This window comes from Cariama cristata, unplaced genomic scaffold, assembly GCF_000690535.1.
Source record: "Cariama cristata isolate BGI_N322 unplaced genomic scaffold, ASM69053v1 scaffold525, whole genome shotgun sequence".
Taxonomy (NCBI): Eukaryota; Metazoa; Chordata; class Aves; order Cariamiformes; family Cariamidae; genus Cariama; species Cariama cristata.
This window is the reverse complement of record NW_009618987.1, coordinates 18,657-44,298: the sequence shown is the minus strand read 5'-3', so window position 1 is coordinate 44,298 and position 25,642 is coordinate 18,657. Positions and strand designations below refer to the sequence as shown.

The 25,642-nt window shown below is 37.8% G+C and overlaps 1 protein-coding gene across 1 annotated transcript in view; it reads left to right on the top strand.

The window, feature by feature from the left end:
- Positions 1-608: 608 nt before the first annotated feature.
- LOC104162343 (protein unc-79 homolog) overlaps positions 609-25,642 on the top strand; it is a gene marked incomplete at its 3' end in the record, with an annotated part of 42,293 nt that continues 17,259 nt past the window's right edge. The window contains exons 1-12 of the mRNA XM_009701054.1: positions 609-721; positions 6,546-6,850; positions 10,261-10,431; positions 13,424-13,516; positions 14,806-14,861; positions 15,503-15,632; positions 17,200-17,264; positions 19,083-19,171; positions 20,241-20,281; positions 21,557-21,585; positions 22,642-22,871; positions 23,206-23,377. Of these exons, the coding sequence (XP_009699356.1) occupies positions 6,604-6,850; positions 10,261-10,431; positions 13,424-13,516; positions 14,806-14,861; positions 15,503-15,632; positions 17,200-17,264; positions 19,083-19,171; positions 20,241-20,281; positions 21,557-21,585; positions 22,642-22,871; positions 23,206-23,377 (1,323 nt within the window). The remainder of the gene's footprint in view (positions 722-6,545; positions 6,851-10,260; positions 10,432-13,423; positions 13,517-14,805; positions 14,862-15,502; positions 15,633-17,199; positions 17,265-19,082; positions 19,172-20,240; positions 20,282-21,556; positions 21,586-22,641; positions 22,872-23,205; positions 23,378-25,642) is intronic.

The following is a 25,642-nucleotide window of genomic DNA, read 5'->3' as shown; positions in this document are numbered from 1 at the left end:
ACCCGCTATTGAAGAGCTCTATTAAAGAGCTCCTACTGCTCTTTGAAATCCCCTCACCTGCTTGATCAGACTTCTAAGACATGTAAATAAATGGCACAGATCTTCTCATATCTTTAGTTCATTGCATAAAGTAAATGTATGGCCTAAAGTAAATCACATAAGCTCTCTCTGTCTTAGCTTGTATCTCTACTCTGGCTATAGAAATATTTATCCATCTCACATGAACCTCCTGTGATCCAATGACTCATTCATTATAAATGAATCTTGAGATGCTTGGAGACACGGAAGAAGTGCAAGGGTTTTTGTGTTTGTTTTACTAGTGGAGTGTGTTGTTGTTTTTTTTTTAAATTGCTAGCACTAAGTTAGTCTAATACAGATGCATGCATTCACTCCCGTGCTTTCCCCTTGTCACTCTTCCACTGGAGTGTTCAATTTATTCAGTCAAAATGAAGGAATGGAGAGACTTTTCTGTTTTTTATAGTTTAATTCTTAAATTAAAAAAAAAAAAATCAGAAATGGTAGGAACAGATGTGATTCTGTCAAAGTCTGCAAAAAAACCTGAATGAAAGTTTCTGTGTTTGTTTTTTGTCTTTTATGTAGTTGCTTCCAAAATCCGTTACCTTCAGGAATACCACAACCGGGTTCTCCACAACATTTACCCTGTGCCCTCTGGAACTGACATTGCAAATACTCTGAAATACTTTTCTCAGACATTATTGAGGTAAGTTTTATCTAATGCTCTTGAAGAAAAAAGAGCTAAAGAATTGTAGGGGGTATTGATTGACTTTGAATTGATTGCAAGACTTAATGGGTCAATGCTCAGCCAAAAAGAGTCAGAGCATAATTTATGAAAAGAATGGTATGAATTAATCTCTTTAGTGGCTGTTGCCCAATTTGCCCAGTTGAGCTGCTTATTGAGTGGCTGATTCTAAAATAAACTTGGTTGATTACACATTTGCTTGGCCCTCCTAAGACTTAGCTGAATGCACAAACGTGCTGAACTTGTGAAGAAAGGAGTTTGTAACCTATAGAGTTTTAGATATGTATAGTCATGACCTCCTTGACAGTCCTGGTGTCTCAGGATCCCAGAGCGATGAGCCATATGAGCAGAATTAGGTTCTTACTGTGCCATAGTTCAGCGGGCTGTCAGGTTTGGGTTCTGGTTCAGTCCCTTACAACAGTATGGGTAGACACAAAGTTTGTATACAGATCTGGATTTGGATGGCAACAACAGGTCAGGATTGTTCAGACCCGGGGTTTTGATTTAGTCCAATATTTAGTAATAATATGTAGTACTAAATACCGTATGATTACAGAATACATTTTGAATAGGAAATACTATCTCTTGTCTTGCTAAAAAGATACGAAATATTGTGAGACTTAATTAGGAATGACATACATTCCACGGTGCTACCTAGTGTGTTCATATTTTCAAATTGTTTTTAAAATGGCTTTTGACAGTTTGTGTGCCTAGGGTTTGACTGGCACTAGTTTTCACATCCAGAAAAATGCAGTTAAAGCTGCATTTCTGTGCATAGCTTCCTAATTTAGACCTGGAAAGATTGTCCCTGCTGTCAGAAGCTGGTTTGGAAATACAACTATTTGCCTTATTTGATGAGGAAACATTAAACAAAATGCAATTAACCCATATATTTGTACACATACCCCTATGATGTGTACAAGTTGAGAAGCAAGAATTTAAACTTGAAGGAATGACAGTAGTTTGTTCTAACATTCATTTAAAGTGCATGGGATGTATCAAAATTATTGACCTTGTTTATGAGAGGGAAAGATACATAGACAGGAATACTCATTGTCAATGAAACACCTGTTCACTACAAACTTAAAAACCTCCTGTTTACTTTTGAAAATTTCAAGAGTAGAATTGTTTAACCATTGTGAAATTTGATTCCATCATCATTTAGAGTGTTGAAGAAACTTATGGCAACCAGTAGGGCTTTTTTAAAGATTAATAAATTAAATTTTGTCTTATTATATTGCAGCAGTGAGGAAAAAATGTTCAGAGAGTCACTAAAGATACATCTGAAATGTGGCTCTGTTCCCACATCAGGCTGTTTTGGTGGATTATTCGCATGACACGCACACTTAAATCACATTTAAGTAAGATTCTGTGTTACAAAACAGCCTCTGCTTAAACGCTGTGGGCCTTTAAGCTGTTAAAGCAACAAAGTTGGACTTGATTCCGAACATTTTCTCCCTTAGCTATAACTACCAAGTGCTTTTTGGGCAGAAGTTCATTGGGACAGGGTGGATTTAGAATCTGCTGCTTAAAGAAAGTGTCTTTATACCACTCTGTTGTTTTAATCTTTCTCAACAGTACAGCTGACGTGTCCTGTGTGACAAATTCTTAACACTTCATGAGCAGTGATGTTTCTGGACTTACTGAAAAAACTTTATACTTAGTGACTATGAGAGCAGATCAGAAATCAGGGCAGCAATTGCACAATTGAGCAACTCCATTTCTTCATTTAATGTTCAGAATGGGACTGAACCAAAATCCTGTTGTTGATAATGCTGAACTTCATGGTACAGAAGTGATAACTCATATCGGAGACGCAGGTCTACACAAGTGGCTTTGTCCTTCTTGATCTGGGATCTGATCAGCCTCAGAGCTAAAAGGGCACCAGAAACTGAAGCCAGGACTTGGAACGAAATTTAAGTGGACTGAGTTCTGATACTCAGCAAGGTCAAATCCACGTTCTGAATCCCTGTAACTGGGGAATTTGAACTGTCGGTCAAAGCCTGAGTGCTATGTTTGAACCAGTAGAAGTTTATACACTTACTGATACTAAGAAATAAGTTGGATAAAAAAGCAAAACAAAACACACCCTGTATTTAGTGTGGCAGATGGAAAGAAGGAAACTCCCACCTGCTGTGTGCAGATCTCTGCAAGATTTACCCTAAAACTAAACAGACTGGTTAAGAACCTTTCTGAAAAGCATGTTCAGAAATTTCTTTGAATATTCTGCGTGCTGAGTCTTCTTTCTGCCTCCTACACTGAGACTCCCATCATGCAAGGTTTAACATCAATGATAGAAGTACATGGTAGAGAATAATCTTTCTAGATTGAGACAGAGCGTATGCAATGAATTTGGGCTGCTGAGAGAATACTGATCAAACAGGAGCAAAAATGCCCATTGATTTCTGGAGATTTTGGGTCTGGCCTTCAAAATAAGTTGTTTGTGATTATCTACTATTTTAAAATAACTTCAGAAGTATTTCCTAGTTTGATCTGTACTCTCCTTGCAGCTGAGTTTTTTAGGACAGTCGTTTCTTGATGAACATATGTAGTCATAGGAATAATGGAGGAATAATGATTAGTCAGAGAAATTCCATATGATGATTGGGTTTTACAGGTGTAGCTTTTACTGTTTATTATACTTTTTACCTTTCCATGTTATGGACACATTGAGTGTGTTCTTTTCAGTGGGGCATGCCCACTGTTTTGGGTCACATTCATATCTGGTGTCATTTTGCTAGCTGTAGCTGGATTGCACAAGGGATTAATTTGCTCCTTTACTCTGTACATAGCCTCAATAAATCACAAACTCAGGGGTGGGGGGAACAGATGTGGAATGGCTGAAAAAATTAAATTCTGTATTTCTATGAACAAACATCACATAAAATCACCATACACAATGCATAGCACATTGATTCATTTAGTTCTTCTTTAATTTTCTCTTTGGGCCAAAGCATTTCTTTACATTACAGCATGAATTTGTTTCATGCCCTTCTCATTTTCAGTGTTTTCTCCCTCATTTGAGGAATGATCTAAGTCTTAATAGACATCTTGCAGAACAGCTCATTCTTTCACATTTTCTTGGAGAAAATTCTCCATATGTATTTCTAAGCGAAATGTGTTACCTAAGGAATAGTTATAAATGCCCAGTGGCTAATTAATGGTCAAGCTTGTTTTGCTGCTTTGGTGAGATGCAATTCTCTTATAGGCATTTTAGGAAACCTTTCCTGGAAGGCAGTAATTTTGGGGTAGGTTTGCAGCAAAGATGTACATATCTTGAAACAAGCCCTGGTAGCTTTGTCACTTGTCATGGAGCAAGTTCAGTATGGAGTTAGGATCTGCAGACACGCCAAGTTCTGAGTACTTAGCTTGAACAGAAACAGGAGCAAACTGCAATCATTGTATCTTGGTCTTGGGGGACTTCCTAGATTTTCAGTTTTGACTCTTCTGTTTATTGCTTTTAAAACATATGGGTCAGGCAAAAGCCTGGGTCTGAAAGCTGGTGGGTTTGGTGTGTGTGGTTTTGTTTTTGTTTTTTTTTTTTTTTCCCCCCCTCTAAATTTGGTGTGGTTGCAGCTAGAATTTAGGTATGGTCTCATTGCTTTTCCTGAAGTGAACAGAAGGATGCCCTGATCAAGATACAAGATGGTGTGCTTTGGCCTCTAATCCATAGATGGGCCATAGCTCTGTGTTAAAAGTAAGGGAAACCTATAGAGTAAGGTTCCCATCACTGCCCTACACTTTCCAAAGCAAGGATTAATTAATACAGTAATATGCTTTCCAGAAATAAGTGCGCTTGGAGTGATGTGTTGGCAAGTAAAGGAATGGGTAATTGGTGTCATCTGTTGTTAGACAGGAAAGGAATATAATTTAGTACCTTCATACCTCTAAACATGAGCTGCAAAGTACAGCAAATGAACATCAAGCAAATTAAAAGGAATCAGCACTCTGATAATTTGTTTTTAAAGTCATACTAGATCTTAGGTGATTTTCTGATACAATTGCATAAATGCTGTCATGACAGTCACCATGTTTCTTGTACTGGACATTGGGTAACAGAAACCAAAATAATCTGCCAAATACATAAAGCACAATACAAAAGGAGAAAAAAAAAAAACATATGTAGTTTCTTAAAACAGACTACGTCTGTCATCTCTGACTGCAAGGGTGGTGTGATAGTAGCCACTTGGCATAGAACTGTACTTGTAAAAGTGTGTTATATATATGGCAAATGAATGACACCTTCTGTTATAAGCACCTTAGCAAGAGTTTAGCTTACTTGTGTAAATTGTTGAATTGACTTGTGAGGTAAGATACATCTTTACTAAGGTGATTATACAATAGGGATTTCTGTACTGTTAAAGAGGACAGAGGTTTCCAGAAGTGCTCCCTCTTGACATAACTCTGCTCTTCATTAGTCAGTGGAAATTGTAATGCCACTGACTTGTCTTTTATAAGTTTTAACACTGACTTTGGGAACAGAGTTAAACCAACAGCAACTGCTTTTGGAAATCCCAACCACTGAGAGGTGCAAAATGTACTTTAAAAAAAACAAAACATTGTGTGTGGTTTCATATATTTAAAAGGTGTATTATATTTTATAGGCACATATGAAGATTATGAACTAACCCTATAATTGCCTGATAACTAAACTATAACACTGCTTAAGTGACAATTTATTTCTATTTAAAATAGTGGATTTTATTTTTTTTGAATAAATTAGATTAACATGTTTACAACATTCTTAAAACGACATAACAAGCTGGTTGACGTATAGCCTCTATTTTGATTCCCACTAAAGCCTTGTTATTTTTTGAAATTATCTCTCCTTTAGTTTATAGTGAGTTTTGTTGAATAATAACGTAAGTAACTGGAATGTATGGTAACATACTGTCTGATCTGCAGTTACATAATTGGTCTTGCTTGCTTAGCCCTTAGATTTTTGAAGGTAACTATTTACCCGAGGAGTGTTTGTATTCATAAAGTAAAATGTTTCCTCCCTAAACATGGGCAAAATTAAAAACACACATAAACAACCATTATCATTAGCTCACAAACATATGCTAAAGACCATCTACTATATATTATTTTATAACTTTTCCAAATGTAGTTTAGTTAACATTTTAGAAATATTATATTATTTCTAAATCCATGTGCCTGTTTAAACTTCATTATCTCAAATGATACTGAGTGAGTGGTCATGAAACAGTATCATACAATACATACAGACATTATTTTAATGCAATAAACATGTGATTTTTAAGACTATCTTAACAAACACACATGTTTATTCTTTGCTAAAACATGTTTCTGCAAGTGCCACACCTATATTTTGCATGTTTTCAGTCAGTTGGTTCAAAAGATTGGGGGGGGGTTTGGGGGGGTGGGGGGGTGGAAATAAATCTCTCAAAATATCATAGCAAAATACCAGCCTGTTTTAACACAGCTATTTTCCCATAGCGAACACTTTTAATTCTCAGAATTTTTCTTAACTGTGAAACATGGGTAGGGCACTGAAACATGCATTTTTATATTTTTGCTCCTTATGAACCAGATAACACATGAGATGCAATGAAATTTTCCTAGATGTCAATTTTTAATTCTCTTACCTTGAAGCATGAAAGTGAATGGTTGCTAGATTTGTAGACACGCTGGTTTTGGTAGTGATTGCATCTTATGTGGGATGTATCTGGTCTTTTATTATTTGTTTTATAGTGTCATTTCAATGTAATGTGCTGTTCTTTGTGTCTTTGTTGTCTCTTTTTTTTCTTTGTCCCCCCAACAGCATTTTGTCCCGCACAGGGAAGAAGGAGAATCAAGATGCCTCCAATTTGACAGTGCCCATGACCATGTGTCTTTTTCCTGTGCCATTCCCACTCACCCCATCTCTAAGACCACAGGTCAGTTCCATCAACCCTACTGTTACTCGCTCCCTCCTTTACAGCGTCCTGCGAGATGCTCCATCTGAACGTGGCCAGCAAAGTCGTGATGCTCAGTTATCAGACTACCCATCTTTGGACTATCAAGGACTTTACGTGACACTGGTGACACTGCTGGATCTAGTTCCCTTGCTACAACATGGTCAACATGGTAAGCAGGCCCTTGAACACTTCCAGTACGCTTAACTTCAGTGCTGTGAATCCATGAGTGATGCATAAATGCAGTAGAAGAGATGGGCCTAAACTGACCTGGATCTGGAATTCAAATCTCCTGGGATGCATTTATATCCAAGTGTTTGGTTTGACTTTCTTAAATAAAAGATGTGTTTTTTGCCAGCTGTGGGTTTGGGTTCGAATTCTGAGGTTGTCTGATTTTTAGTGATATGCTGGTGTTATGTAACTAAAATACAATGGAACGTAACAAAAATAATACAAATGGGTCTAAATAAATCTGGATTTTTAATTTGAATATGGTGGGATATCTTCAGACCGGTCTTTTTGGGGTAGATCTCTTAAAAAGGCACAAATTGCTTGCAAATGTGTATCTGACCTATAACGAATATGCAGATTGGGTGTTTTGGTGAAGGTCCATCTCTAAATAGAACATAGTATACATTTAATTGAAGAAAACCCATGGTAATGGTGATTTGAGATGGCTTTAAAATATTCCTGGGTAAAAAGATAGCAGTATCTCTGACTTACAGAGAAGCTATATTTTCTTATGTTTTGAATTAGTTAATCGCAAGATTTTTTTGTAACTGTGTTGTATTTCTATTGTTTTCCCTCAAGATCTGCATATGTCTGGCTTGTTAGTCTGTGGCTTTCCATGCTGGGATTCAGAAGCCCAGTGTTCTCCCTGTGTTACATAAGCCGAAAATTAATTTTCACCATGGTATCAGAGTGAATTAATCACATAGTTCAGTATAGGAAGATTGTTGTCAATCTGATACACTGCTGAAATTCTTTAGGAGGAAAGTTCTTGCTGTTAAATGCTGAATTCCTTTTGAGTTGACAGTAGCATGTTTTGAATCAAAGACTACTGTACTAAGAAATGGTATGGTCTTGCAAAAGGGGGACTTCTACCCCATTGTAGACTTGTCGACTTAACTTCAATTTCTAGAAATGGTGGAGTTAACTATCAAAACAATCTTCTAAATAGGTAACATGGTGATAATTAACAACGAGTGGAGACCTGTAAAGAACAAATTACATTGAACAAACATAATTTCATTTTATGGCAGCACATGGCTTTTGTTGCTGTGTCACTTGACATCCTAACAGGCAATCTGGGACATATGGTCCCCACTTGAGTGAGGAAAACACTCCAGGAGTAATTACCAGTGGCTTTTGTCAGCTGGAAGAGTATACCAAGTGGGAATCTTACAGGAGTCTGTGCTGGGTCTAATATTATTAGGTATTTTAATGTTTTTACTTGTCTGATATAAATGAGAGAGCAGTTTGGTTTGCAGGGGTTATCAAGATGATGAATAGCATGTCTTTTGTGTGAAAGAGAGCCAATTCAAACAATCTTGGCAAATTGCATTCTGTTTTGAAGCATCTTCAAAGGAGAAATGTAAAATACTGTGTTTAAGCAGGAGAAATCAAAGGCGGAAATGAAATGGGGGAAATACTAGCTTGAAAGCCATACTGTAGAGAGATCTGGGTATTACAGTAGATCAGAGGAAGACCATCAGTCACTAAATATATTAATATTATTCTAGCAATACGTAAACAGATGTTTTGTGTATGGGACACCCCAAGCATTTTGTTTATCATTCTAACAGCCCTAGCAAGGCCTCAGCTTGATTACAGTTTTCAGATTTGTCCGTCTGGCTTCAAGAAAGACATGGACCATTTGGGAGGAGACCAGGAAAAAGAAACAAGAATGATCTGAGGTCTAGAAAATGTGAACAGTGAGGAAAAACTGAAAGAACTTGGTTTGTCTAGCTTAGAGAAAAATGGAAGGGAGACATGATGATCATATGTAAAGTTTGCTGAGAGGAGAAATAAACTAAACCAAACTATTTGTGGTTACAGTTTATCAGGATAAGAAGTTATAGGCTTAAACTGCAGCAATGGAAATTAAAAAAAAAAAAAGGTCCTTTTTATGATAAAGATGGTTAAGCACTAGGATGAATTGCCAGGAGGAGGAGTGAACTGTCTTGCAGATTTTTAAGGAACAGTTTAGACAAATATCTGCCAGGAATAATTTGGTTGCTTGTGCTTGGGGCAAGGGGAGGTCAGTTGCTATTTTTTATGGTTCTGTGTACGGAAAATTAAATTTTGCAATGCAACTTGTTATTTATTTCTCCCTCAGATTAGCATTTGACTAAAAGAAATACTTTTTTTTTAAAATCAGAACAATCAATATTGTTTGGGTAAGTATAACTGATGCGCTAGGCGGTCCTGAATTGTGGTCCGATCAGATTATACAAAACTCTCAATGCTTAGCTGGTAAATAGGTATTGCAAGAGAGAAGCACTCTCTAGCATTAAGGGTCTGGTTAGACCCTTGCGTAGAAGACATGCCAGAATGACAGAAGTGGAGTGCTAATTTTAATTCTTACTATGACTCATGATGTTTACAGCTACAGATCTCTGAGCACAGACACAGTTTTAAATCATACTAGTTGTGCAGATGAGACTGTAGGCCTGTGTAACATACTTAAGGTTACAGAGTGAGTAACAAAAGGAATCCCTCTCATGCAGGGGAAGGGCCTTCTGATTTATTTGAATCATCATACAGGTTCAGACTTGGGATTCATTGAGTGCTGTAACCTTTCTCAGAGGATTATTGGCCCCAGCTCAATTCCTCATTTGGAAGAAAGATTTGATATAAAGATTCCACAGTACCCGGATACACAATAAACCTATCCCTTCCCTTTGGATCTTGAAATGTTGCACATATCTTAAGTATCCCTTCCAAAGAGTTATAGTATAATTAATTAGAATAAGTATGGAAATTCTTGATAAATATTACTTTCCTTTTAAGCCTTGGCCGTTTTTGGCCTCAATGGCTTCCCAGGAAAACAAGATCCATAGCATAATCACATGTTGTTTGAAAAATACAGTGACCCTTCCTGTGGTCTCTATGTGGGAGGTACTTTGCAGCTCTCTTGAGGGTAATTAAGATCAAAATCTTACTTTTCTACGACTGATAAAGACTAGAATGCTTTTTGCAAAAGCAGGCCTTTCAGTACCAAAGTGCATATCAAATTCTGATTCTAATAACATCTCTGCTTAAATGCAGGCGATTGTATGTTAATCACTGTATGATTAAAATCAACATTGATTTTACTCAATTATTTTACTGGCTGTAGTATATTTGTATTCCCTTCAAACTCTGAGGACTGTTGAACAGCTGTTTCCCTCTATTTTAGGAGGGGCTTAAAAATGATGGGTGAAGTCTCTTGTCTATAGTGATTAAATTCCCAAATTACTTTTGAGGGGAAAACTTGAATTTAAATGTAATTTTTTTAATAGTTTTGTAAACTAAAAAGTACATAGTCATAATTATTTTTCCATTGTAATGATTCTGTATTTATTTCATTTTATTCAACAGATCTTGGGCAATCAATTTTTTACACTACTACATGCTTGCTTCCTTTTCTCAATGATGATATTTTGAGTACTTTACCCTATACAATGATTTCAACACTAGCTACCTTTCCTCCATTTCTGCACAAGGATATTATAGAGTATCTCAGCACATCTTTTCTGCCTATGGCTATATGTAAGTAGAACTCATTCTAGTATTGTTATGACTTGGAAAACATGGTGCGCTGCTATAATAGTATCAGACTGTAGGGGTCAAAGTTTGACCTGTCATAGAATTGTAATGGGACATCGATCTATTGTATGTATGTATGTAAAATAATTCCATGTGACTATTTTTCAAAGGGAAATAATTCTATAATTTTTTTTTTCGTTGTGCTTACTCTGTGTTACTGTGTGAATTCTTTCTTCATTTAAAGGGTGAAGTTTAGCTTATGGAAGAAATACACTGTTTTCAGACTCATAGAACTTTAATTGCCAGCGGTGGGAGTTCTGAATATAGAATCAATGGGCAAACTGCTCCTGGAATGATAGATGCCGTAGCAACATACATATTTTTTGTATCTGGGCTATATCTGGATGTACAAGAATGACTCTTCTCAATGTAATGATGTTGTGATGAATTCTCCTCCCACCTTCTCTTGGCATTTTCTCCTTAAGTTCTGTACTAAATAGCTGTGCCTGTAATGTCTCCTATCCATAAGTGTTAAGACTGACTCTGATAGTGTCTGCCTTTTTTTCCTCTTTCTTTCTTTTTTCTTCCCCTCCCCGAAAGTATTGCATGACTATGTAATTTCATAATCCCTGCACAATGTGAATCCTGAGGTGTGACCTGAATACTTGTCTATATACCTGATAAAAAGCTTGATGGGATTTCATCAGTAGTGAGGAATTTAACCATGTTCTGGAGATGGAAGCATTAGGGTCAATATTGAAAGTCAGTTTTAACCAGCAAGCCGTTTACTGTGTGGCTGCTCAAACACTGGAACAGTTTACCACAGAGGTTGCAGATTCTCCATCCTAGCAGGTGCTCAAAACAGAACTGATCCTGAGTACCTCCTCTAGTTGACCTTTCTTTGAGCAGAGGGGTTGGACAAGATGATCACCAAGGATCCCTTCTAACATCAACCATCCCATGATTCTTTGAGAATGTCTCCTCCTTATCTGTATTCCAGACTTTTATGGAAAAACATGAGTAACTTTTGTACAGAGATCGACACTGATGTCATTTAAGTATGTAGAAGATGCTGTTAGAACACGGAAAGAAGCATGATTCAGTGTTTTGAGATTAAGATTTTCTGGAAATTTATCACCTACATTTTCTTGCTCTACCAGTCAGTGATCTTGGAGAAATCCCTTAACTCTTCTGTACCTCAGTTTCCCCATGTAAAATAGTCCCTTGTAAGACATTGCAATGATGTTTTTTCTGTTACCTTTGACAGGTTAAATAACAGTATACAAATTAAAATTGCTAAGATGTATTTCATACTTATGTGCAATAGGTCCTCTTTGAGTTAAGAACAGAATGTTGCATTTAACTTCCTTTTTCTTCCATTACTGTTACCTGTTAAAGAACAACTGATGTAAGTGACTTACCCTGTCCTGTCTATCCTCAGATCTGTAAAACTATTCTCCAGAACAACTGGTTGAGCCAAATCCTTGGTTTACTTAAATTGATACTATTCCCCAACTACCCTTGGCAGAGATTGCATCCATGTAGAGCATAGGAGCAACCTTTGTCATGCTGCCTTTTTCCTCAAACAGTTTGGTTAGGTCTCTGTATGAAACTAGTCTGCTGCTCTTTAAATTTGGCTTCCAGTACGGTATCCTACTTTTCTGCTGATGGGCACATTTTAATTGGCAGGTTAGAGCTGCTGAGTATTTTGCAATTTAAAGCCATACAAATAGACCTTGCTGTAATAATTTGGAGGCTTTTACATGTGTGGATGAGATTCAAAAAAGAAGGAATGGAGTGAATTAAGAGAGCCATAGTAATGTTGGGTCATGGGGAGAAGTACCAGATAGAAGAGAGAAATTCTCCATTTTCCCTTGCCGCCTTCTCTTCCAATGGAGTGCTCTTTTAATTAGTGTCCTCGTCTTTCCCCATGGAGAATGGTGTGCCCCCCTTACAAGGCAAGTGCAGAACCTTTCCTTCTTCTAGTGTTCGGCTCCGAATCAAACCAAAAGGGAGGATGCAAGAGATTGTGTAAGCAGCTGGAGAGCCAGATGGGAGGGATGAAAGCATCTCACTGAACTGGTAGCTACAGTTCTGTGCTTCTATCCCAAATGCTTGGTATTTGAGTCCTGGCAGCCAGGCTTGGGAAAGTGCTGTGAGTGAAGATGGGAAGATACACACCACATCTCTGTGTAAGAGGTTGCCTTCAAAGCCATTTTGCCATGTCATAGTTCAGCAAATAAACACCTACAGCCTGCAGGGTTTTTCCAAGAGTATCGTTTAATAGTAACCACTTCGTAGGAGCCTGGAAGGAACTCTAGCCACTTGATGTGTGAGGTCAAAGTTACAACAGCTTAGCTATACCTCAGTGCTACTGTTTATCATTATCTTAGCACAGTTGACATAAGAAGGGGGACTAATTTTTCTGGTATGTATCTATAACTTGAACTCATACCATGTGCTCCCTGAGAAGTAATCTGTGCCATACACCTACAGCCAGCAGCTACTGCCATCCCCAACCCTTCATCACTATGCCTCAACAGCAGGCTTTCAGTTTTGTCTTGTTTCTTTACCCTCCACTACCTCCTTACCTTTCCTACAATCCAAGCCCTAGGTACACTTGACTATACAAGTGGCATCATTTTGACCTGTCTATAGGTTCTGAGGGAGAGTGCTCGAGAAGATCACTGTCTTTGGTTAGTGCAGTTCTGAGAATGAAATCTTACTGATCTGGAAAACTAGGTGTGCGCACTGTGAAACAATACCATATACTTAGTCATCTTTCTCTTCCAGCAGAAAAGGGGTTTCACCCCCTCCAATACAGAATGCTTCCAGTTTTTTAGTTTCGTGGGTTTTTTGGTGTGGTGTTTTTTTTTTTTTTTAATTACGTAGTACCTTAGGAATTTTATTTGCATCAGTTGAATCAGTTATATGCTATTCTCAAGTAATTTTCCTTGTTATACAATAACAATTTTTTTTTTTCCTTTCTTTTAAGTGGGATCCTCAAAAAGAGAAGGTGTTCCAGCACATGTCAATCTATCTGCATCATCAATGCTAATGATTGCAATGCAGTACACATCAAACCCGGGTATGTGTAAACATGCAACGTGATATCATTCTCTCTAAAACTGAGTCATGAAGTACTGTCAAATGCAATCAGAAAAGTTCAGATGATGGGAAAAATCTGTCTCACCATCCAACACGGTGAAAAATAAGTGATTTTAGTCAAAACTGAGATTTCTGAGCATCATGCTTGAAGTAACCATTGTGTGGAAAAGAAATCTCATTGTGATGAAGAAGTATGATTTGGCCCAGGATTGGAGACTTTGATCCACTCTTGCTCAGAAAACAGTGTTGATCTATAACATCAGTGCTGGAGAGAAATCACCACCAACTTTGACTGTAGAAATTCATAGTAACAGTTTGTCTTATGCTATGATTCATACCAACAAAGTTCATGACTGATACTATTTTTTAAGACAGACAGGTAATGCTGGCTGCAGGCTCAACAGAACTATAATGAATTTAAATATAAGTATCTAAATACAAGGCCATTCTCTCACTGTGGCAGAGTCCCAGTTGAATCAGTGGGATCAAATAACCAAATTGAAACAAAATTTAACCTGAGGGAGCTGTTACATTGCATGATAGTCAACTATCTCCTGTTTTATGTAGATGGGTAGATGGAGTGTCTGTGGAGGAACCCCACACTGCATTATGTGCATGAGAAGTGTCACATCATGCTAACATAGTTCACAGCAGTAAATAAAAGCAGCTTTTAAAAGCTACTCACACAAGTTAGTTTTTTTCATTAAATGTTCTATTTTTGTTCATGAATTCCATGTTCCACCCATCTGAGGAAAATGTTGCCGTGTGGTTTTTGGGAAGTCAAACATGTAAAGTAGTTAATTTGGTTCTCATGTTTGTTTGATGCAGAGTGGCTCCTATAGCCTTTGGTATACATGGGAATAATGTATTGTTACATGTGACTTCCATTACTGCCTCAAGATGAGTGGCAAGATACCCATTTACAGCTTTACATTGTGCCAGAGGGACAAAGTTTTAGTGAATTAGCAGGTGTTCTTAAACTAGATGTGTTTGAAAAAGATCTCCATTGCTGTTGAAAAAGCTGTACACTCATAATACTCATTATCTTACTGCATTCCTTGACAGAAACAAGTTACTAATATTAAATTTCTAATATTTTGTGATGACTCTCAGGGCAATGATTCTTCAGCAAACTCTTTAAAATAAAAAGTAATTAAATGGGATATGGAGTTTTGGATGGACAAAGCAAAACCAATCAGCTAATTACATCACTTCTGTAATTTGCATTTCCACTTCAGTATTATGTCTATACTGTGTTTTCTCTCTCAGTGTATCACTGCCAATTATTGGAATGCCTCATGAAATATAAGCAAGAAGTATGGAAAGTAAGTTTATGATCATATATACTTTGTGGAAATGACTGTATTTGGATAGTAATGAAAACCAGATGGCTTGAAAATTGAACTGGCTGTGTGCCAAGAAGTTACAAATGATCTTTATATTCAGTCCTCCTTCTGGATTATGGGAGGAAGGTCCCTCTGATTTTTAGTTTATGGAAGCAGCTCCATGTTTTGTAGAACAGAGCTCCATTTCCTAAATACTATGTGGTTGTGGCTCCAACTAGCAGAAATTTTAGTAACAACCAATCTTCTCAGTTCATGTGGGACTGAACTTTTATGAGGACTATTTGTGAGTATTGTCTTAGCCTTTATCTGATCTGGATCCAGTTATTTATCTGTATCACACCTCTTTGCTCCATGGTTAGACAGAGGCTTCGTTTGCTATATGCTAGTACACTTTGCAGGATGGGTGATAGCTGTTGGATGCTCTGACCAAACTCAGAAGACAATTGTGAACATGTTGTTGAGATTAGTCATCTAATGTGCTTGTAAGAGCATGCAAAGGATGTTTGGTAGTGCATGAAATGTATATATTTTGTGTGTTCAGGTATCTGAACACAAGTAATATGTATTGAATTGTGTTTGTTACCTTGCAAAATAAACATTTTGTATGTGTCCTTCCTTAGGATTTGCTATATGTGATAGCCTATGGACCATCTCAAGTTAAACCTCCAGCAGTACAAATGTTGTTTCACTATTGGCCCAATTTAAAACCCCCTGGGGCAATCAGTGAGTACAGAGGACTGCAGTACACAGGTCAGTGCAGCTGTTTTTGTATATATAATACACAAAGGCCAAAATAAGTATAAAGGAAATGATCAGAAGTGTGTTAATGTCACATGTTTACAGTTCTACTATGTATTTTGAAATATTTTGTTCAATGAGTTGGTACTTTCCTAAGTATATACAATATCCATTACTCTCTATTATCAAAAGATGTTATGAAAAATAAAAACTGTGATTGTGGCTAGTAAATATATTGTGTTACTCCTGATACTAACTAAACCAGAACAAGAGAAGAAATAAATATAGTGTTCCAAATGGTCTGTGAAACTGCTTTCTTGGCCTCACAGGGGGTTCTGGCTTATGTTCCTTTCAGTTATTGCTTTGTTTGCTTTTGTTGTGCCAGCTGCTCTCACTGCTGCTGTTGCTAAGACTCCTTATCTAGCTGTTACTGTTAAGAAAAGTCAGGTGATGTCAGGTGCAGTCAGTATAGTGGATGAGTTCTCAAGGTTTGCTACAGGTTGAAAATGAGAGACAAAGTCAGCAAATCAGCTGGAGCTGAGTAGGTGGATGGTTCAAAATCCTCTGTCTACCAGACTCCCCAGTGATACTGATGGGATTGTGCTTTTACAGTGGGGACTGTCCAGCAGCAATTCTTGACTTGCTTTTCCTGCTTGCCTGTCTCAACTTATTTCAAATAATCTCTGTCATATAGGATGTATTTTGTTCAGTTTTAAAACTTCTAGACCAGAAGGTGACATTTTAAATAACAAAAATGAAGGATTGGAAGAGACCTTAGAAGGCCTTGTAGACCTGCTCAAGTACATCCTGAATGTTCCTGATACATGTTTGTCTGGTCTATTCTAAAGCCTACCCTTGAAGGGTTGATAGATTTTCTTGGCTTTTTTAAAAAAATCATTCTTCTACTGCTCTGCATCACTTCTTTCATGCAAGCAAGTCTGTAAACTAAGCATGATATTCCATCTGAACCATTACTAGCACTGGGTGGACTGGAATAATTTTCCTATATATAAATTTTCTGTTAATGTATCCCAGAATGGGATGAGTATTACCTGCAGTTGCATAGCATTTTGACCTGGGGGCATCCAGTATAGCATCTAAGTGATGCCACTTGAACATACCTTTGTTGTTTACTTCTTGTCATTACAAAGTTAAGGCTCCTTCTGTGGCTGGACTAGTTTTCCTTTATCATGGCTGTGTTTTCATTTTGCCCGAGAATGTTACTGAATTTACTCAGCTACTCCTACCCTACTGCTCCTGGAGTGGAAGGATAATTAATTAATTCAGGGTGTCGGTGAGATTAGGAAAGGTCTACAATGGGGATGTCTGCATCTTACTTTTTCCATTTCTTCACTGAGTTTATGGTTCATTTCATAATTGTATCCCAAACAAGTCAGTAGCCATGTATTCTAGGTTGTTTATTGTAATTATTAGGCTTCCTGAGGAATGGCTAGGTCTTCTCTCATATTTGTGTAGTACTTAGTACAAGAGGATCTTGTTCTCAGTTGATACCACTGGACACAAAGAATGTAAATGTATTTGCTCCATTTATTAAATCAGCTGTGTTTTGATTTTGCAGCCTGGAATCCGATTCATTGCCAGCACATTGAATGCCATAATGCAATTAACAAACCAGCTGTGAAGGTACTGCTATTTCTTCAGAGGTCAAACCCAGCTATCTGAGGGATGGGAGATTGCACTTTAACCCCAGCCATATGCTCTGGTTGTGTGCAGGTGACCAAGAGCAGCAGCTAAGGGAATAGCAAAGCCTATCGAGACCAAGGGAACTAGAACTTTGTGAATATGTTTTTTGGCTACCTAAAGGAAGATGGGATATTTCCTCCAACTATTGTGGGCTGAGTCTTGATATTAAACATGAGGATGGTTGCAGAGCACGTTATAAAATTCAAAGCTAGCTCCTGGCTAATCCATTTAAATATTTTCCTGAACACATATATGTGTGTAAATATGTGCACAAATATTACTATATACAGGAAATATGTCAATTACTTAGGTACGTGTTCACCTTGGTATCTTGGTTGAGGTCATACAAGGCACCTACTCTGATTGTGATCCTTTGCTTGGAATGTGTCCTAAAGCAAATAGCAAGAAAGCTTTACTGACCTCTTCTACAGCCCTCTGAGGGAGGTAAATGATATCTCTCGTGTTTACATGCGGGGTAATAAAATAAAATGGCTTGACTAGGATCATAGTGCAATTTGATGGCAGAGGCGAGAACAGCATCCCAAGTCCAGAGCATACTACAGTTAGGTGTACTAATTAATTAGATTTATATCTAGTTAAAGATGCAGATACAACCAATTTTCCTGGCATCAATTCATATACTAACATAATTATGTTAGTCAAACAGTTCTTCAGTGAGCCTTTTCCACAGGCTGTGGAATTCATAGGACATAATGGTGATGCCTATCTCACCAGTTCTTCAAGGGACCACTTTCCTGCCCACTCCAATCATTCTCCATGATCCCTTTTCACAGGAAGAAAAGCTGGAAGGTGTTGCTGTTATAGTGATCACTAGATTCGGACTAATCACTGAGTGGAGCAAAATATCAATGAAATTTACAGTTCCAAGCTTTGCAGGTGAAATACCTGAGTATTTTTGAATGATCTCTTAGCTGAACTTTGACAGAGCCAGTCTTGATCAGTCATCACTCGGAAAAATCCAGCCTGTTGTCTCTTGGATAGATGAATGTAAATTTGGTTAACAGAGATGAGAAACATTCAAAGAGGCATTTGTCTTTATGTGTAAAATCTTGTGCTTGAATGGAGTAATAAACGTTTTAAGTGTTCAAGATATTGTGTATGCGTACTACTGTTCAGCTTTTGCTTAAATAGTACAAAACAAACAAATGTGTATGTAACTGGCTGTTAACCATAATTGTTTTCTGTAACTGGTTAATGTGGAAGGATAAAAGCTAATCCAAGACAAAAGTTTGGACGTATGCGGCCAAGCGAATGATGGGTCCATAGTCTTTGTTCTGTCACTGGAATTAACAACTATGATAAGTGAAAATTAGATTTTGCTGGAAGAGGTGTTACTGAGAGAGAAAAATCTAGACTTTTACATTACCTTGTCCTAAGCAATGGATCGTCTAAGTGATTATATCTTCGGAAAAAAATGAAAAGTATGTCTGTCATGACTCTGCAGTGTAAATCTGTAACACAAAATATACTTGTCTTTCAGAGAGTGATATTACTGATATTGAAATATGTCCTGTTTTCTTCCCATAGGCTCTCATTTTCAGTTACATTTCTCTCTTTCTTAGAAATAATTTAAGATCCTGTGCTGCCAGATGCCAAGTGCGATCTTTTAGAATACTGAATGCTCTCAACACATATCACAGCTGTGTTCTATTCTATGTCCTAGCGTTAATGTGTTGAACTTTTTCAGTGAACTTCCATGAACAGATGTGTTAATTCTTTTCCTTCTCTGCGTTTCAGATGTGCATTGATCCATCCTTGTCTGTGACTCTGGGTGATAAGCCACCTCCCTTATATCTTTGTGAAGAATGCAGTCAGAGAATTGCAGGGTAGGTAAACTAAGAGCTGGGAAATGATCAGGTATAGTCAGACTCCAGAGTTCAGAACTCTGGAGTTAAGTTTGTATTTCAGTACAATTAGCATGTAATTTATATAGCTAACCCTGTTGAAATATGTGGAGAACACTGCCACTCAGTATGAATAAGGATCACAGAAATTTACCCCACATGATCAGCATTTGCATCTAGCTTGAACAGCGGTAAGTTTCTAAGATCTCTGAATGAATAGATATGTGGGATGCATTGACTATGACAGAGGAACCTCACTAATGTACAAGCTTTTGCTTACAAAATGGTTTTTGTCCTCATCCTTTAGTTGTCGTTAAAAGCAGGACATTACAAGGAAAGTTTCACATAGACTTCACTACTTTTCTGTAACATGTATTTCAGATTATTCTCTAGGGAATAGAATTAACCTCACTTATTCTTTTCTTTTTATTTTTTCAAAATTGCTAATTTGGTTTGCATTACTTTGTAAGATCTACTAATACTTACAGGGAGTTCCAGTCATTAGTTCAAATGGACAAGGTTATAGGTAATTCAGAAGCTACACGTTTCCCCACCCCCCAGTTTAAGACACCTTTATATCACACCAGCTGTTGGAAAAGCAATTACATCTCACCTTAGATTTTTAAGTCATCATTGATTTAAAGCTGCAGGAAAAAGTGATTCAATTTGGTAGAGGCTTAGCTTCTAAGGAGACTCACAGAAAATGCTACTGGTACATTTTTTTTTTTTCCTATGTTTGTCTGTTATTCTTCACTATCATTTCTTAGCCATCGGACTTTCAGAGCACACGCTATTTTAATTTGATAAATTTATGCCTTAAAAGTAATTTTTTGAAAGCCTTGAACGTGATGGACCAACATCAGCAAAGTGGTAATTTGTAATAAGACAGGCACAACAAAGAGATGTAATGTGAAGCAACCTGCAATTTATAAAACTACATTTGTAAAAGAAGCAGTCCTACAACATTAATTTAGATAAATTTCCTCTGTGCAAAAATAAATGCATATATAAATAAAAAACGGAAAGCTAATTAGATATACAATTTTTATAGGGATCACAGTGAATGGTTGATTGATGTTCTTCTACCACAAGGTAAGAGGTATTTTAAGGGTAGGTACAAGTTAATCATAATTGTACAACCCTATGCTTACTGATATTTTTGCATACTGTATTGCTTCAAATGTTGCATTCTATTCTAAAGGAACTTTTTAGAATTTTAAAGTAACTCGTACTTAATACTGCTTAATGCCATTAAAGTAGTACAAAAAATTGACTAATCCTCTATCTGAAATAATATGCAACTCTTTATGTGTGAGGAAACAGAGATAGTTGAACAGATTTTCAAATCTTGAAGCATCCGCAGTTGGGGCCAGGTTTTTTAAAACTATTTGTGTCCCATGCTGATGTCCAAAAAAGGGGCTAGTTCTTCTGGTGACCTGGGTCTGATTTGAGAGCTCTTAAAGCTTCTGAAAACCTATTCTGTGAATAGAAGACTGTAAAGGGTATCAGGAAAGGACATAAAATATTGTTCAATGACCTAGTCATTGATCCAATCATTGTCCTTTGGCCAGTGAGAGAGCCTGATATTTTATTATCTACCAGAATGCTGACAAAGCTTGTTGACAGACTAATCACAGTTTCCTGGGTTTACAAGAACAGTCACATATTCTCTAAAATAACCTTTCCAGAACAAAACAAAGACACTCCCTCTCTCTTTGTTCTGCAAACTGAAAATTCTTATACAATGGGAATTTTTTTGCTGTCTCCTTTTAGTTGAAAACTAATCCAGATTAACAATGTTTTGTTTACTTAAGAGAAGTACTTCTTTTTACTCAGCTACCTATATTCACTGAATCAGATGTTGCCAGGGCAACAGGCTGAATAGTTACTGCTTACAAGTTGAATCTGCAAACATTTCACTATGGAGTTATGGGCCCCAGACATAGTGGGTACTTCTACATTGTTCATCCATATTCACTAAGCTTTCATCCTGCGAGCTTTCACAGGCAGTGTAGGCGCATCTGAGCCATGTCTCCTACAGTATGCCACAGTAGTGTGCCTACAGGTGTACTTTTACAAGTCTGTCTGTGAGACAGAAGCATAGGCAGAGGTGGATGGGATGCAGAGCCTACCACGCTGAATGCACCAAGGCTGCTCTTTCATTTCAGTGTAGAAATAGCCAGTAGGCCTAAGTATACGTTGTCCTACCTCATGTAGTCCAACAAGCTTTGAGGTTGCAATAATATCTGGAAACACAAGTTTCACCTTAGAGACTTCCCTGGAGCAAGTCCATTTTCCCATGGCCGCCATAGTAAAACAGAAGGATCGTCATTCTGTGTTGATGTTTTGTATGCCTTCCCCTTACAGCTGAAATTTCTGCTATATGTCAGAAGAAGGTAAGATTCAGTCATTTGTGTGATGAGGCATGATTTGATGTTGTGTGTAGTGTCATTCCATTACTATGTGATGTGTTCTTTTTTGTACCATTCCAAATTTTCACAATTTATCCATGAATACATTTGTTGGTGGATGGGAATGATTCAGCAGCAAGGTTTCTTTTTGTTAAGACTGCTGATGTTTGATTTGAGTTGCAGGTTTTTGTTGAGGTGGCAATTAGTAAAGCAATTAAATTATGTGGTTGAGCTCAGTTTTTATTCTATACCTCTGCTTATGAAGAGGATAGAGCAAGAGATTAATTTTAAATGTAAGTGTTTATATCTTCTCATCTCCTTGAAGTCTTGGATTAATCCTAAATTGGACAAAAATCCTACAGTAAACTACATATTTTTAAAAATACATGGATTGGAAGTCTTCAGTGCTTGGCTCTCAAAAGGTTGCTGACAAAAAGAATCTGCTTGCAATACATACCAGCTAGGGTGTTTTAATAACATACTAATAATGAGGAATACAGTGTATAACATATTCTAGATTCAATGTGGTAAAGAAAGCTTTTATGTTGTGCTGAATTACCAGGTGGCAAAAATAAAGAACGCGCATATTTTGGAGGCTTGGATGGTTACCTATGATAAGGCAGATCCTTACATAGCATGAACTGGTGTGGCACCATTGATTACACTCCTAAGGATCTGCCTGTTGCTACAGGTCACTTAAAAAGACATTCTGAAGTATAAGCAGGGGTTAAGAGAACTACTGTAAATTTTAGAGATTGATCCAAGCCAGAAAGTGGAGGTTTATGACTTAAATGTTGCTTTGATCTGCTCCAAAAGAAGAACAACCATGACATTTAAGTCCAGGCCCAGCATTTAGGCCTGAGCTCATCTTTCTGGAAGTTCAGTGACACTTGGCATCAGGAGTTTGCACACAGTGGTGCTTATATATAGTGATTTTGGAAATGACCAACTCTTGAGCCAGTTCCCCAGTGCTGGCTCTCATCTGTTTTCAGTTCTACTTCCTGATACTTGTGGCCTAATGAAATCTTTTTTATTTTCCAGAACTGTAGCTCACATGTCAGAAGAGCTGTCGTCACGTGCTTCTCAGCAGGCTGCTGTGGCCGCCATGGCAACAGGCCGGTGCGCTATTGCAAAAGATGCCATTCAAATCATCACAGCAGTGAAGTTGGGGCAGCTGCAGAAACCCATCTTTATCAGACCTCGCCACCTCCTATCAATACCCGGGAGTGTGGGGCAGAGGAACTTGTGTGTACTGTGGAAGCTGTGATCAGGTAATATGGCAGCTTATGAGGCATCAGTATGTAAAGCAGGACCAGGCTTTCATGTAAATATTGCCTGCAAATCTTGTCCAAGTTGATTTTAGTTTCACCAGGATAAGTTCAGAGCAGGGACACTGAACTCCTGCTGCTTTAGCAGAGTACTGATGAGCTGTGAGTGTTGTCCTCATGGAAGAAGTCAGCCTTGAATCCTAGAATTTGGTGTTATTTTATAACTGTTCTCAGGAAAATGATAACATCAGATGCCTTAACCTCTAGTTATTCTTGATCAGATACCTATATCCAGTGCAGGAAAGCTGCGTTCACTGACTACAAGCTTGTTTTATAGCTTGCTGAAGGAAGCAGAGTTTCATGCTGAGCAGAGGGAGTATGAACTCAACCGCAGGAGACAGATGGGCCTCTCCTCTTCCCATCACTCCCTGGACAACACAGACTTTGATAATAAAGATGATGACAAGCATGACCAACGCCTCCTGAGCCAGTTTGGAATCTGGTTCTTGGTGAGAAATTCTTGCTCTCTTCTCTCACTCCTCTTGCTTCCTTCTTCTTTTCTTTATGAAGCCTCAATTTTCTCTGTTTTTTTTCCCCACTTCTTGGCTTTAGTTGGATACTTTTCTGATTTGTAAGCAAAAATAAGGAGTTCTGTGAAGCTGTTAGACTTGGAGATTTCAAAATTAGTTTGGGTGGAGCTGCTGACTGTCTCTGAGTCCTGTATAGAGTGTATTATGGAATTGTTCACTCTTTCAGGTTTTTTTACTGACTTTCTATGTACCGTAATCTTCTGCTCACAGGTGTCCCCTGCTGAGTGCCATTATTTTAACCTTAAAAGGCAATCCCTAAAGATCTGTTTCACCTTCCGTCTTTCAACATCACTCTCTGGAAGCTTAGCTTTCTCTCTTACCTTTGGATAGGCTGGAGGAGTCTTAGTGGGCTGATTTTCCTTCCTGCCTTCAGATTGGTCTAGCTGGATCAGTCCCAGTCGTTGTACTCCAGTTAATTCACCTGATGTGGGTTGACAGAATGACGCCCTTCTGGTTCTACCCCTCACAGTAACTAGCAGAGATTATCCCAAAATAGCAGGGCTGCTGCTGGCTAGTTCATGATCAAGCCAGGCTGGAGCCTGATAGATCCTCAGAAACTGAATTCTGCAGTTCTCCTTAAGGAGAATTCTCCTTCTCAGGCTCTTTCCAGTTCACCTTGAGCTCTCAGGCTCTCTCCTTCTCTGCCACCCAGTGACAAGTGCAAAATAGTAGGACCCTTCATCTGTCATCTAAACAGAGATAGGGACAGCCGGGTCGCAGGTCTAGAATCCCATAATGCCAACAAAGGCGCTCTGCTGTTTCAAGTGGCTACATGAGTAAACTTTATATTCGGCTGATACCTTATGGGTTTTGTTGTTTAATGTTGTTTTAGACTTAAAGCCTTTTTATTTTATTGTGCCATATTCATGTGTTTGTTTCAAATTATGTTTTGTGAAGACTGAAAGCCTACGTTTCCAGAAGTAGAATTGAAGTGAGAACAAAACAGGTTTTATTACACTGTACATGCCTCATACTTGACATTGAGAGTCTGTCTTTCTATGGTGGGGAGGGGGAGCTCAATGACTTCATTCTATTCTTATAAAATCTCTTGATCTCTCTATAGTGAGCATTGGCAGAGGTGACAGCACAGATTGTAAGAAGTGGTGAATGAATACCTTTCATCTAGAAAGTGGGCAGAGCTCAAGAGTTCCTATTAAAAATTCTTCCAGCTCATACTGCCTTTAAGTTAACACTCAACTGAGACAAGCACCAGAAAGCAAACACCTTAATTTCAACATACAATGAAGTAGAACAATGAAGGCTGTACTTTGAATTGGCAAGGGTGTTGTTAGCTCCTCATCCCAAGAAAAAACATGGAGGAAAAGCACTTGTAAGATAGATTCTGGTCTTCTCTGGGAAACAGTGCTGTCAGCTGTTTCCCCAGAAATGACATGAATGTTTCTCCTTTGTTCACTTGCTGCAAGGCAGCAGTTGCTGGTTTCAGGTTGCCAAGTGCTGAGAGTACAGCTGTCCCTAGGAAGTGGCAACAGACGTCTGATAGGTGGTTAAAGGAGCTTCCTATATCTTCTATCATCTGTTATTTTTCCATTCTTTGGATTCAGTGCAGCAACCTGACTTGAAACTTTTTCTTCTGCACCCAGAAGATACCAAGAGCTCAAATAGTGGGTATTTAATGACTTAGCAGTGTGCCTGGTCTGTGAACTGGGGTACAGACTTGGTCTCAGATTTGGGACAGTTTTACAGTGCAGATGTCATTTTAGAAAGAGACATTTTGGAGAAGGGGAGAAGAATATTAATTATCATATGAGAATTTATGAGGACTTAAACTCATATTGCTGCTCCAAATGAGGACAAAAAATCAAAATTGGAATCTTTTTGCAAAGCAAAGGTCACTTACTGTATTAAGTAGACATCTTCTTTCAGACCTTTTGAAACTTTTAATTTGGTTTGTCTTTTTATCTTGTAGATTATATCTATATATGTGTGTGTGTATCATACATTTTACCAGACATTACATTATCTTTTGAAATGAAAAGTCATTTTAAAGTTCGAAGCAAAATGTTTTAGTTTGTCAAAGTATTCTGTGTTGATATTTTCAGTGTTGAAACTAAGAAACAAAAAATTCAGTGCTTGCTTTTTTTCCTCTTATTGTTATTTTCTGGTTTGGAAATGTTTTATCAATTGTCCTGTGCCAAACTCTACTTAAAACTGCTGAGCTCATTT